The sequence below is a fragment of the Cololabis saira genome, chromosome 19, assembly GCF_033807715.1.
Source record: "Cololabis saira isolate AMF1-May2022 chromosome 19, fColSai1.1, whole genome shotgun sequence".
NCBI classification, from domain to species: domain Eukaryota; kingdom Metazoa; phylum Chordata; class Actinopteri; order Beloniformes; family Belonidae; genus Cololabis; species Cololabis saira.
The window spans coordinates 12,115,550-12,127,086 of record NC_084605.1 but is presented as its reverse complement, the minus strand read 5'-3'; the positions used below and the strand labels follow the sequence as shown (position 1 = coordinate 12,127,086).

Here is an 11,537-nt window from a genome sequence, read left to right as displayed (position 1 = left end):
ACAACGGGAAGTTGTTGTCATTTTAAAGCTCTTATTAGAAATGTGTGTTTACTTTTCCCCTTTTAAAACCACTAACATTTAAAAACAACTCTGGAGGAGGCAGTTGCATTGTTGGAGCTGTATTTAGTTGTAATGATAATCAGCTTTTCCTGGGCTATTTATTTTATATTCGTGTCGAAGCCATTGTTTGGGAAGACTTAGTGTTAGCAATGGGTCGATGACACAAACTGCACCAGAAGTTTTAAAGGCTGATTAAAACACTGCTGCAGGACCGACATGGATTTCTCCAAGTTCCTGGACGATGATTTTGATGTGAAAGACTGGGTGAACGGCGCTTTCAAGGTGGTGCAGAAAGATGCCCCGGGGAAAGCTGACAGCCACGCAGCCACTCTGGTCATGAAGCTGCAGCTCTTCATCCAGGAGGTCAACAATGCCATCGAGGGTGAGAAACAGATACCAGATACATACATGTTACCAGTACTGGAGTGAAAGGAAATTCCTGAAATAAAAACGGTCCAAATCATCCCCCCTGTAAAACTGCCATCCCCCCTTTCCATCCCTGTCATTTCATGTCATGTCATTTCATCAATGAATGTGGTTTTACTGCTATTTCAACATTTAGAGTCATCACCAGAAAAATAACACCAGAAAAATAACTTATTTGACAATTTTCACCTGTTTCAAGTCAATTTTCACTTGAAATAATTAGGAAAATCTGCCAGTGGGACAAGATTTATCTTCTCATTACAAGCAATAAAATCTTGTTCCACATGCAGAGTTTTCTACTTATTTTAAGTGAAAATCTATTTGTATTTATTTATTTAGCACAATTTAAAAAAAATAATGCAATGAGGGAACGAAGCCCAAAGGGCTTGTACAGAGTTCCACTCCCGTCATCTACTGTAAACAGAAAATTAAATGTACAAACATAGGACAACTCTAATTATAAACATGAAAAGAAAACAAAGATACATAATAGAGAATACATTGAAAAATTGGGACATGAGATGTTTTTTCAGCAATTTTTTGAAGGCTATAAATGACAATGTGGACCTCAGAGACATATCTAAATTGTTCCAGAGTTTAGGACCTCTAAATTAAATATTAAACTGATGAGAAGATGTTCGACAGAAGGGTAAATGTAGATTGACACTGTGTCTAGTTGAGTATGAATGCAACTTCTACTTGAAACAGGTGAAAATTGTTGTTTTTTTCCAGTGATGATTCTTGTTTTAAGTGTAATGAGATTTTTTTACTAAAATGAGACATTTTAACTAGAAATAAGACAAATATTCTTGTTAAGATTTTGAGTTTTTGCAGTGATCCATTTTACTTATGCTGTGTAGGACAGAGGCATATTGATAAGTTCAGAAAACTGTTTTTTATTTTTGTGTTTTGATGTATTTGATGTAAGCCCAGTGGATATTTAAAGCTTACAGAAGGCTGCATTTAATTGCTGCTATGTCATGCCTGCAGTATTTCTGCAGGTGTTTTGGTCAGTGCTATTGTTTGTAATATATTATATATTATTATATTATATTATGTAATCAGCACAAATTATCTGTCCCCATATGATAAAATCCACCATCCCCCCTGATTTTTTTTTTTTTTACAACTCGAGTACTGCATCTTACCAACACCCACGATAGCTCATCATTTTTACTTCCAAATATTTAACAAGCTTCCTGTTTTCATTTTTTGGTTTGTTTATCGAATATTGTGCAGTGAGATTCACAATTTTGCCCTGGAAACAACTGCAACCTTATTAAATTACACATAATTAAATTTTCCCCAGTTCTGGTTCTCGATTGAGAACACTGGGATAACACTGGGGTTCTTACAAAGGATTGATTTGATGGAAAAACCTAATTTATTCATGTTAATGAACAGTATTTCAGATCAAACACAACTCACCTTTACAACATCACTTCTCAACAGCACAGTGCTCCCTAGGGGCCCTGTGAAAGGATAGGCCATCGGACGCTACCACGGTTCAAGCAAACCCAATCTATTACCATGTCTCTGTCACCAACATGACACATTATGTACTTTAAGTGAACATGCTTTTGTGTTACACTGGTAAAACAGGAACTAAGGTATAATTATCTTACTTTTGGGAGAGAGTGAGCAGTTTGTCTACAAAATGCCAGAATATACTGATTGTCATATTTTCCAATGTCTTGATTTGATGACCAAAAGTTGAAAATCCACACACATTAGCTTTGCTTTACATAAACAGAAAACATTTATATTTTTCATTTATGCTAAAGTTATGACTAGTTTGTTTTTAAAAGGTACACACAATGTTTTTGCCAGTTGATTAATAAAATGATCATCCAAGCTCTACAAATTTTACTGCTACAACACCAGACACATCAGTTAGAAACCAGTGTCTATAAACAGGAATGATCGAAGAAAATGTAGTTTTTCACTGATTTGATCTGTAAGCAATGATCATTGGAGTTGTTGACCTTCTAAGATTACATTAACTGTTATGTTTTGTACAGTAAGAATAAAGATTACGATATTTCAATCTGTGAGGTTTTGTTAAGTTGACATAGGTCATTTTATGTTTTAAAATGTATGCCAGTGAACACAAAAGTGGTGAGAAGGCCGATCAGTTTCTTGTTGTGCACTATAATGGTGTACCAATAGCTGACATATGGTGTATCTTTGTGCAGAAAGCAGTAATCAAGCCCTCCAAAACATGCCCCGAGTTTTGCGCGATGTGGAGGCGTTGAAGCAGGAAGCTTCCTTCCTAAAGGAGCAAATGGTTCTGGTGAAAGAGGACATCAAGAAGTTTGAGCAAGACACTGTGCAGTCCATGCAGGTGTGTGAACCTGATAGATATCAAGCTTGTACATGATATATATCATCAAATTTAATTGTTTTGAAACAAATCATTGATATGGCTGGTATCATTTTTATTACAATGGTTTCTCTGAAAGTAAGCAGTATTCAAAAAAGCAATTAAAACAAAACAGCCTGACAAAATGTGAATCATATTCCCCAGGTCCTGGTGGAAATCGATCAAGTGAAGGGTCGGATGCAGCTGGCAGCAGACGCACTGCAGGAGGCAGACAAGTGGAGCACGCTGAGCACAGATATAGAGGAGACCTTCAAAACACAGGTTGAACTGAAAGACATTTCCACTTCTTTTTTTCTTATTGCATGCTATATATGAACACCTTTGCATTTTTCATTTAGAGAGACCACATTTCAAGTTACATCTATATTTTATTGGAGTCTGTATTTTTGTTTTGGTCAGAAGGGCATTGAGATATATATGATACAATCTTCAAGTATGGTATAGATGGAGCCACGCCCGCCGATAAGGGGGGGACAAACGGGTCTGTTGTCCCAGGCCCAGAACTGGAAAAAAATAAAATACATTTTTTTTTTTTTATTCTCATTAAATTATGGAATCATTTTTCAAAATGTTTCAAAATATGCCTATTTGTGGAAAAAAATATGTAGTATTTGAGTTACATAAAAGCTTGTTATTTGTTTTCTTCCTAATTGTCCTTGTGGTCAAGAACCCCCAACACAAAAATGGTTTGGCCGCTGATCAAAATTTGATGTTATCATTTAATTCAACCATTAGAATGGTCAAAATGTCCAGTCAGCACAAGTCCGGTGCTCAGACAAGAAGAGAAAATGGAAGAAGAGAAGAAGAAAATAGAGGCCTCATAGATTCTCTACACAAATATTTTAAAAAGGTGGTGACGGTGAAGCTGGAATAAAGTCAGTGTAGAGCAAGGTAAGAAACAGCACAGCCAACGTTTACCAACCTTGTAACTTAACCTAACTGGCTAGCTCTAATGTTAACGTCCATTAGCTTGTATAAAAACCTGAAGAGTAGAGGGAGAGGAGAGGAAGAGGGAGAAGGAGAGATCCGGGCGCAGGGGGACCCATCTTAGATGATTTTGTCCGGGGCCCCGGCAAGACTGTCAGCTGGCCTGGATGGAGCATTTAAATATTTTGTGTGGACCTAATTGATAACATGTAGATCTTTTTTTTTCTCTATCTTCAAGGACCTTGCAGTGATTTCCTCCAAGCTGACCAGTATGCAGAACAGCCTGGCCATGCTGGTGGACACGCCGGACTACTCTGAGAAGTGTGTCCACCTCGAGGCTCTGAAAAACAGACTTGAGGCGATGGCTAGTCCACAAATAGTGGCAACTTTTAATTCCATGTCCTTAGGTAAAAACTCAAGAGAAAATGGTTGTGATTTTCTAATTTATTAAGTCCCTTGTAATTTTGCTTTCACTAACTTTACAATTTTTTTTTCCTTTTCCTCCACAGACCAGGCCAAGCTGTTTGTTAAAGTCTTCACAGAGATAGATAGAATGCCCCAGCTTCTCGCATACTACTACAAGTGTCACAAGGTAGCTACCAGAGGCCTACCTCTGATTTCATAGTTAATTAACAAATTAGTCATAAGAAAATCATATTCTCTTATATTTAAGCATGTGGATGAACATTTATTTCGGCATTTCCAGGTCCAGTTGGTGAACATATGGCAAGATCTCTCTCAGAGCGAGCTCGGTCTCAATCAGCAGCTGTCCGAATTCTACGACACCTTGCTCTCCAGTTGGCATGGTCAGCTCCAGTGGACCACCCAGGTGACGCATGTTGCAGTAAGAATGTGTGATATATTGGTTGGCTCTATGGAAGTCGTACTAACCTGTGACCTGAAACTGCCGCAGGTGTTCAAAAACCCCAATGAAGTGGTGACAGTGCTACTGATCCAGACTCTGGGAGCGATGGTGCCGTCCATCCCTGTGTGTCTGAGCACAGTCATGGAGCGGGCATCCCAAGAGCAACGCCTCGACAATCTGCTGGAACTCCATCAAACCACATCCACCTTTGGACACAGCCTGGAAACTGCCATGCTCCCACACCTGGGTTTGTTCATACATACGACTTGTATAAAGACATTAGGAATGGGCGATATTTTACCGTTTACGATATACCGTCAAAAACATTCCCCACGGTAAGAATTTGTTAATTCGCGGTAAAAAACGATAAATTCCCATTGATGATGTTTTTGTGTAACAAACATGGCGGAAGGCGGATCTGAGAGCGAGGAGCTCGTTGTTAAACGAGGCTCCAGCTCCATTATCCGGAACTGGTTTGGATTTAAAAAGAGTGACGAGGAGCAAACATCATCTATTATGTGCAGAGTCTGCAAAAACAGAAGGAAATGGTTGTTACATTTTGATATAACGTTTGACTATTACGAACAAAAATTGCAATAGTATCTAATTTGTGGCATGTTCCAACCACAGGTTAATTTGCACATTTTATTTATATTAGAAGAGGTCATCACTGATAGGATTTTATTTTCAGTGAACTTTTATTTATTTGTCCTGTTTCTTTATTTATCAGGTTGTATTTGTTTCTACTTTGTGATTTTATAAGCTAGAAAAACTTGAAGGACAATGGTACTTTTGGTGTTTGCACTGTTATCCCACCGTTTTAACCATACAGTTTAAAAATCTGTTGTTGAATCTGTTCTTACATTTCAAACTTGTTTCATTTGAGTCATTACAGTTTTGCAGTACAGGTGTACTAATTTAATTGTTTTTTTATTAATTCAATTTAATTGGTGTAGTTTAGTAGCATTTAGTATTATTTTAGAGCAGTGTTTTGGGGGCTACAAAGACTGAATGTGGTGATAGATTTATAGTTACAAAGGTGGAGTTGAATTGGTATTTTTTTTATCGTCATTTTTATCGTTATCGGGATAAATGCCAGAAATTATCGTGATAAATTTTTTAGTCCATACCGCCCATCCCTAAAAGACATAAGAGTATGTAAGAATCCAGATTCTTATTTTTCATCTGTTATTCCTGTCTAGGTGAGAATAATCTACTCAAGGTGAATGAGCTGGTCTGTGCGCTGTATGATCCCTACAAATCTTATCAGCTACAGTATGGAGAGTTGGAGGAAGCTCACCTCCTCATTCAGATCAGCGCTGTTCCTCTGGTTAGACACCACACGCATACACACAGATAATAGGTTCATCAAACTGTCTAAAGATCAGTATTCTTTTTGTTTATCTCACTTTTGTTTCACACTCCATGTTCTCTCCTCTTTTCAGGAGCATGGGGAGGTGATTGATTGTGTGGAAGAGTTGAGCCACTCTGTAGGCAAGTTGTTTGGTCTGGCTGGTGCTGCTGTGGAGCGCTGCCTCAGACTATCTGATGGACTTGCTGTGTGTGGCCTCCTCAAAGCTCTAAAAGCCCTCTTTACCAAGTAAAGATCCTTTAACTACAATCATAGCATGCTATATTATACACAAAAGCATAAAATAATATATTTATCTCTTTTTTTATTGTAGTAATATCCAGTCAGATTTTAGTAGAGATTGGCTGGAGATTGATTGATTTATAGTGTCAGTTTTAAATGATGTACTCATTCCAGGTATGTGTCAGACTTCTCCACGACGCTCCAGTCAATCAGGAAGAAGTGTAAACTTGAAGATATTCCAAGCTCGTCTGTTTTCCAAGAGGACTGGACAGCCTTCCAGAACTCAGTCAGGTTACTGTTATTTGTTTTTTAAGCTTTGACGTAAAGTAAGTTGAGTGCACATCATTATGCTGTATATTTACTGTGTTCATGCTGGTTTTTGCAGGATCATTGCAACATGTGGAGAATTGCTGAGGCAGTGTGGGGCCTTTGAACAGCAGCTATCAAACAAGTGAGAGAAATGTTTATATTGAATGTTTTGCAATGTCTCACTTGTATTTATTCAACAGGAAACCTTTTATATCGTTAGACAGTTGCAGTCAGTGGGGAATATACAATCTCAGATTTTAAGGTGAAGCATGATCCACCCCCCCCCCCTTTTAATGAACAATTCTTTCTATAGGATTCTTGGCACGGCAGGCAAGTACTTGTCAGAGTCATACAGCCCACGCACCCTGGCAGGCATTCAGGAGGTCAGCTCCACGGAGAGGAAGAGCGCCACCAAAAACCCTTGGCAGGAATACAACTACCTCCAGAAGGGAAATGTGGCTGAATATAACAGTTTGATGGAAGTCCTCTACTCATTAAAGGTATGACACAGATTTTAGTATCCAAAGGTCTGGTTTAGGGATGTTAACAATTAATCGATTTTCGATTAATTGCCGTTATGAAATTACCCGATTAAAATTAACGATTACAATTAATCTATTTTTTTTTTTTTTTTTCCCGTTTAATTTCACCAGCTGGTATTACGCCCGGACCACATTTAATGCGACACAACGCGCCGCGCCGCGCACATAAAGTTAGAAGAAAGAGACGGCGGATATGTTTGGTTTTAGTAACATGCTCAGGCAATGAGTCTGCAATGGCCCAGACGGGACACACATGTAGCTCAGTGCTTAACTTTTATTTTTAATCCACTCTATATTCTTCTGGTTGTTCTCCGATATGTTCCCCAAAAGCCTGAATTATGGTTCCACCTTAAATCGACGCTGAGCCGCCGCCGTAGCCTACGGCGTAGGCTCTGCGTCGTTGTAACGCGGAACCATAAATCGGCCTTCACCCGGTACATACATAGGTTCCTCTAAACATCTGTCCCCGCTACAGTTTTAACTAAAAGAAAATGTGCTCCAATACATCAGGTCTCATCATTTTATTTTGAACACTGCCAAAACTCTAACTTAAAACGTAACTAGAACTTAAAATTTGCTTGACACAAATGACACTATTATGGCTGCTGCTACTACTAATAGCCTTGAAGTGCACTTTATATTATATTCCTTGTGGTACAAAAATGTATTTTTGTTACTTTTGTATCAAATAAATATTTGATTAAGGAATACATTAAAATGTCCTTTGTATTTTATATAAGCAAAAAAAATTATGTTTGTATCTCAGATGGGGGAAAAACGCTGCTTATCAACTAATCAATGATCGATCGATAAGGTTATCAACTGTCAATTAATGAAATAATCGATAATTTGCTCTAATGCACATAATTCCCAATGTTTGTAGGAAAAGGGCACCGGCAACTCCAGCTTGTTATCTGAGCCCAGAACAGCTCTGACCAGACTCAATCAGCAGGCCAACCAGCTGGCCTTCGACTCCGTCTTCCTGCAGATCAAACACCAGCTCTGCCTCGTCTCCAAGATGGAGGTGATTACGTGTCAAGTTTCAAGAGGATTTGATTTTGAATGGTTCTAAATGTGGTTTGATTTGAGTGAGTGGTGGGAGATTGACTGAGCGCGAGTGCTGGAAGCCTTTTACTGTATGTGCGTAATCCTGACCTCATGCTGTTTGATTTGTGCTCCTTGTTAAGAGTCAGGAGGTTTCTGGTATTGGAGAGAGCTACTCTGAAGACCTGCCTACCTTCAGCCTGTCACCGCAGGAGTATATTACAAATGTTAGTAAAGTTTAACTGTAATATAAGTGATATTTGATCTTATTTCATTGTGTGGTAAAGGTCATAAGTACATGTGTGAAAAAAGAAATTGTGAAATGACTGTTATGTTTTTTTTAGGTTTTTTTTTTAGACATATTGGTGGCTAATACAGGACTGTCTCAAAAAATTAGAATATTGTGATAAAGTCAACTATTTTCTGTAATGCAAAAATGTCATACATTCTGGATTCATTACAAATCAACTGAAATATTGCAAGCCTTTTATTATTTTAATATTGCTGATCATGGCTTACAGCTTAAGAAAACTCAAATATCCTATCTCAAACAATTAGAATATTCTGGGAATCTTAAACTTTAAGCCATAATCGGCAATATTAAAATAATAAAAGGCTTGCAATATTTCAGTTGATTTGTAATGAATCCAGAATGTATGACATTTTTGTTTTTTTTTTAAATTGCATTACAGAAAATAAAGAACTTTATCACAATATTCTAATTTTCTGAGATAGTCCTGTATAGCTGCAGTATATGTGATACTGTTGCTGCCAGATGTATGAAACTAAATATTTTTTATTTCCTACACAGATTGGGCAATACCTGATGTCTTTGCCTCTTCACTTGGAGCCTTTTGTGACACAGGAGGACCCAGCACTAGAGATGGCCTTACATGCTGGAAAGCTGCCTTACCCTCCAGAACAAGGTTTTAATCATGATATTTGTTTGTGTACTCCATTCCCTTCTAATACTTTTACTTCCTGTGAGGAGCTCTAATTTTCCACACTTCTTTTAATCCACTATTTTTCCCTTTTAGATTTAAAACCAGACAGATGGACACTGGAAACCTTTTTGACTTCTTTGCTTTATCTTGATGCACACTTACAATTCTAACCTGTACCCGTGTCAGCATCATTAGTTCTTCCTCATTCACACCTTGTAATCTAGAGTGCTTCTGAAACTCTACCTTCCTGCTGTCTCAGGTGACGACCTTCCCGAGCTGGACAACACAGCAGACTACTGGTTGGGCTCTATTGCTCGAGCAACCATGCAGACCTACTGTGATGCTATTTTGCTCATCCCCCAGCTGACGCCCCATTCCACTAAACAGCTGGCCACAGATATTGGTACAGTAAACAAAATAGTTGACAGATCTGCATTAGGGCTGTTCGATTAATCGATTTTAAATCGTAATCGCAATTATGTAATTAGAACGATGTTAAAACGTGAAACTCGTAAAATCGATTTTTTACTTTTTTTTTTTTTTTTTTTTTTTTTTTTAACCTTGTCTGCACACATATTAATGATTGATGGAAATACCTCTCAATACCTGCGACAAGTGCCCCATCGGAGAGGCTCTTTAGTGTAGGAGGGGGCGTTGTACTATGCCACCGGGCATCCCTCAAGCCAGATGCGGCATCGTGTTCCTTGCAAAAAACTTGCAAATGTGAATAGCAAATGTAATGACTGACATTACACACCTCTACCTCCTTCATGGGTTGCATTATTATTTAGCATGCAAAGACCCAGTTTAGTTTAATTAGAAAATGTCTTGTTTTATTTAATTGGAAATATAACTTACTGTATGTTTGCAAGTGCTGATTTACTGATTTTTTTTTTCAGAGATAAAACTTTATATTTTATTATATTTTTTAAAACTTTTTTTCAACTTATTTTACAGAGTTTTGCACTTTATTCATTTATTTTTGGTTTAATAAGAGCAAAGTTTGCACTTAAAGCCCAATGGGGCAAATGTTCAATAAAAAAACAGCATATTTGAAATCATTTCTTTGCCTTTTGTCAATTCACAAAATAATCGTAATCGAAAATCGGATTTTGAGAGAAAAAAATCGAGATTTTATTTTTGGGCAAAATCGAACAGCCCTAATCTGTATTTGATAAAAATGCAGTTGCAAAGTAGTGGCATAATTATCAGTTGAAAAGCTGCGTACGAATGTGTCTGCAGTAATTTTACTTCAGAATTCCTGATTGTCCTCCTCAGACTATTTGAGCAATGTGATGGATGCTCTGGGTCTGCAGCCGTCACGCAACCTCCAACACATCGTCACTCTGCTGAGGACTAAACCGGAAGACTACAGGCAGACGGCCAAGCTGCTGCCTCGTCGCCTCACCTCCACCATCGCTGCACTCCGAAGCATTGACTACTAACAGCAAGAAAGAAGGACTCTGTAGCTGCAATAAGCTCCTGAACAGCAGTGGGGACTTTTCTGTGTTGGAAACAAGCAGATGAGTGCAATATTAATACTAGCTGGTTTACTTGTTACAGTTCCTTTAATCTTAAAGTGAGGATTTTCACTTAAAGTCCCAGCATGTTGGGATGTTTTAGTTAAAATGAATGTGGGACTGGTGGGATTTTTTTTTCTTTTTCTAAGGGATTGGAATCGGGATGGTTCTCATCTTTTCATTGATTAATGTTGATCTGTGTTTTACTGATCATCCAATTGAAGAAAGGAGAAGGTAATTGTTATTTTAAGTTCTAGTACTCATACAGAGGGGAGGGGTTCTGTCAAAGCATTCAAATTATGTGACCATTATATTTAATTAACTGTATGTCATAATATAATTGATCACAGCAATTAAATTATTCTGAGGTAATATTTCTTGTTTGAACTGTATTGATTTTTTTTTGTTCATTTAGCCTTACATTCATTCCTTTTCAAGGGTAAAGAGGGTGACGAATCTGTTGCAGTTGGCTGCTGGTTAAATCTGTTAGTAACACCATTTTTTGATTATCAGCCTATTTTCTATTTCTTTTCATGCTGTATTGTGAAAATCTGTACATAAAATATTGACTTTAACAATATAATATAATGTGTTGTGTTATTTTTACCAGTTCAAAGCATTATATTTTACTAAATGTGTGACCATTTCTCCTAATACCTCTATTAACCAGAGGTGGGTAGCTCTGTGTCTACAATATCTAAAAATGTTAGTTTATTTTATCATTTACTTAATTCTTTAAGCAAAATGTCAAAATATCTTTGGATTTTAGGTTAAATGGAATACTTCATTGGCTTAGTTTAGTGTAGTGGGCATTTATTAGCTTTTTCCATTTTATTTAACCTCACGTTCAGTCTTTGCAAAATTTCAAGACAACTCGATGATTTGCAAACACTTTTATACCTTTATATTCAAATTGAAATATT

At 37.4% G+C, this 11,537-nt stretch overlaps 1 protein-coding gene across 1 annotated transcript; it reads left to right on the top strand.

Moving 5' to 3' along the window:
• Positions 1-11,178, top strand: cog7 (component of oligomeric golgi complex 7). Its single transcript, XM_061708559.1, has 17 exons — positions 1-442; positions 2,682-2,830; positions 3,014-3,130; positions 4,035-4,203; positions 4,306-4,388; positions 4,503-4,625; positions 4,710-4,908; positions 5,864-5,991; positions 6,107-6,261; positions 6,430-6,546; positions 6,641-6,706; positions 6,878-7,064; positions 7,990-8,130; positions 8,294-8,377; positions 8,962-9,076; positions 9,354-9,497; positions 10,373-11,178. The coding sequence occupies exons 1-17, from the start codon at positions 277-279 to the stop codon at positions 10,537-10,539; spliced, it is 2,310 nt and encodes a 769-aa protein (XP_061564543.1). The 5' UTR covers positions 1-276; the 3' UTR covers positions 10,540-11,178.
• Positions 11,179-11,537: the final 359 nt, after the last annotated feature.

Bases quoted from the DNA above. Each gene is read 5' to 3' on its own strand.
- cog7 (XM_061708559.1), top strand. From the start codon at position 277: ATGGATTTCTCCAAGTTCCTGGACGATGATTTTGATGTGAAAGACTGG. The intron at 7,065-7,989 runs GTATGACACAGA...CAATGTTTGTAG, and splicing joins AAGTCCTCTACTCATTAAAG to GAAAAGGGCACCGGCAACTC. The intron at 8,378-8,961 runs GTTAGTAAAGTT...TTTCCTACACAG, and splicing joins CGCAGGAGTATATTACAAAT to ATTGGGCAATACCTGATGTC.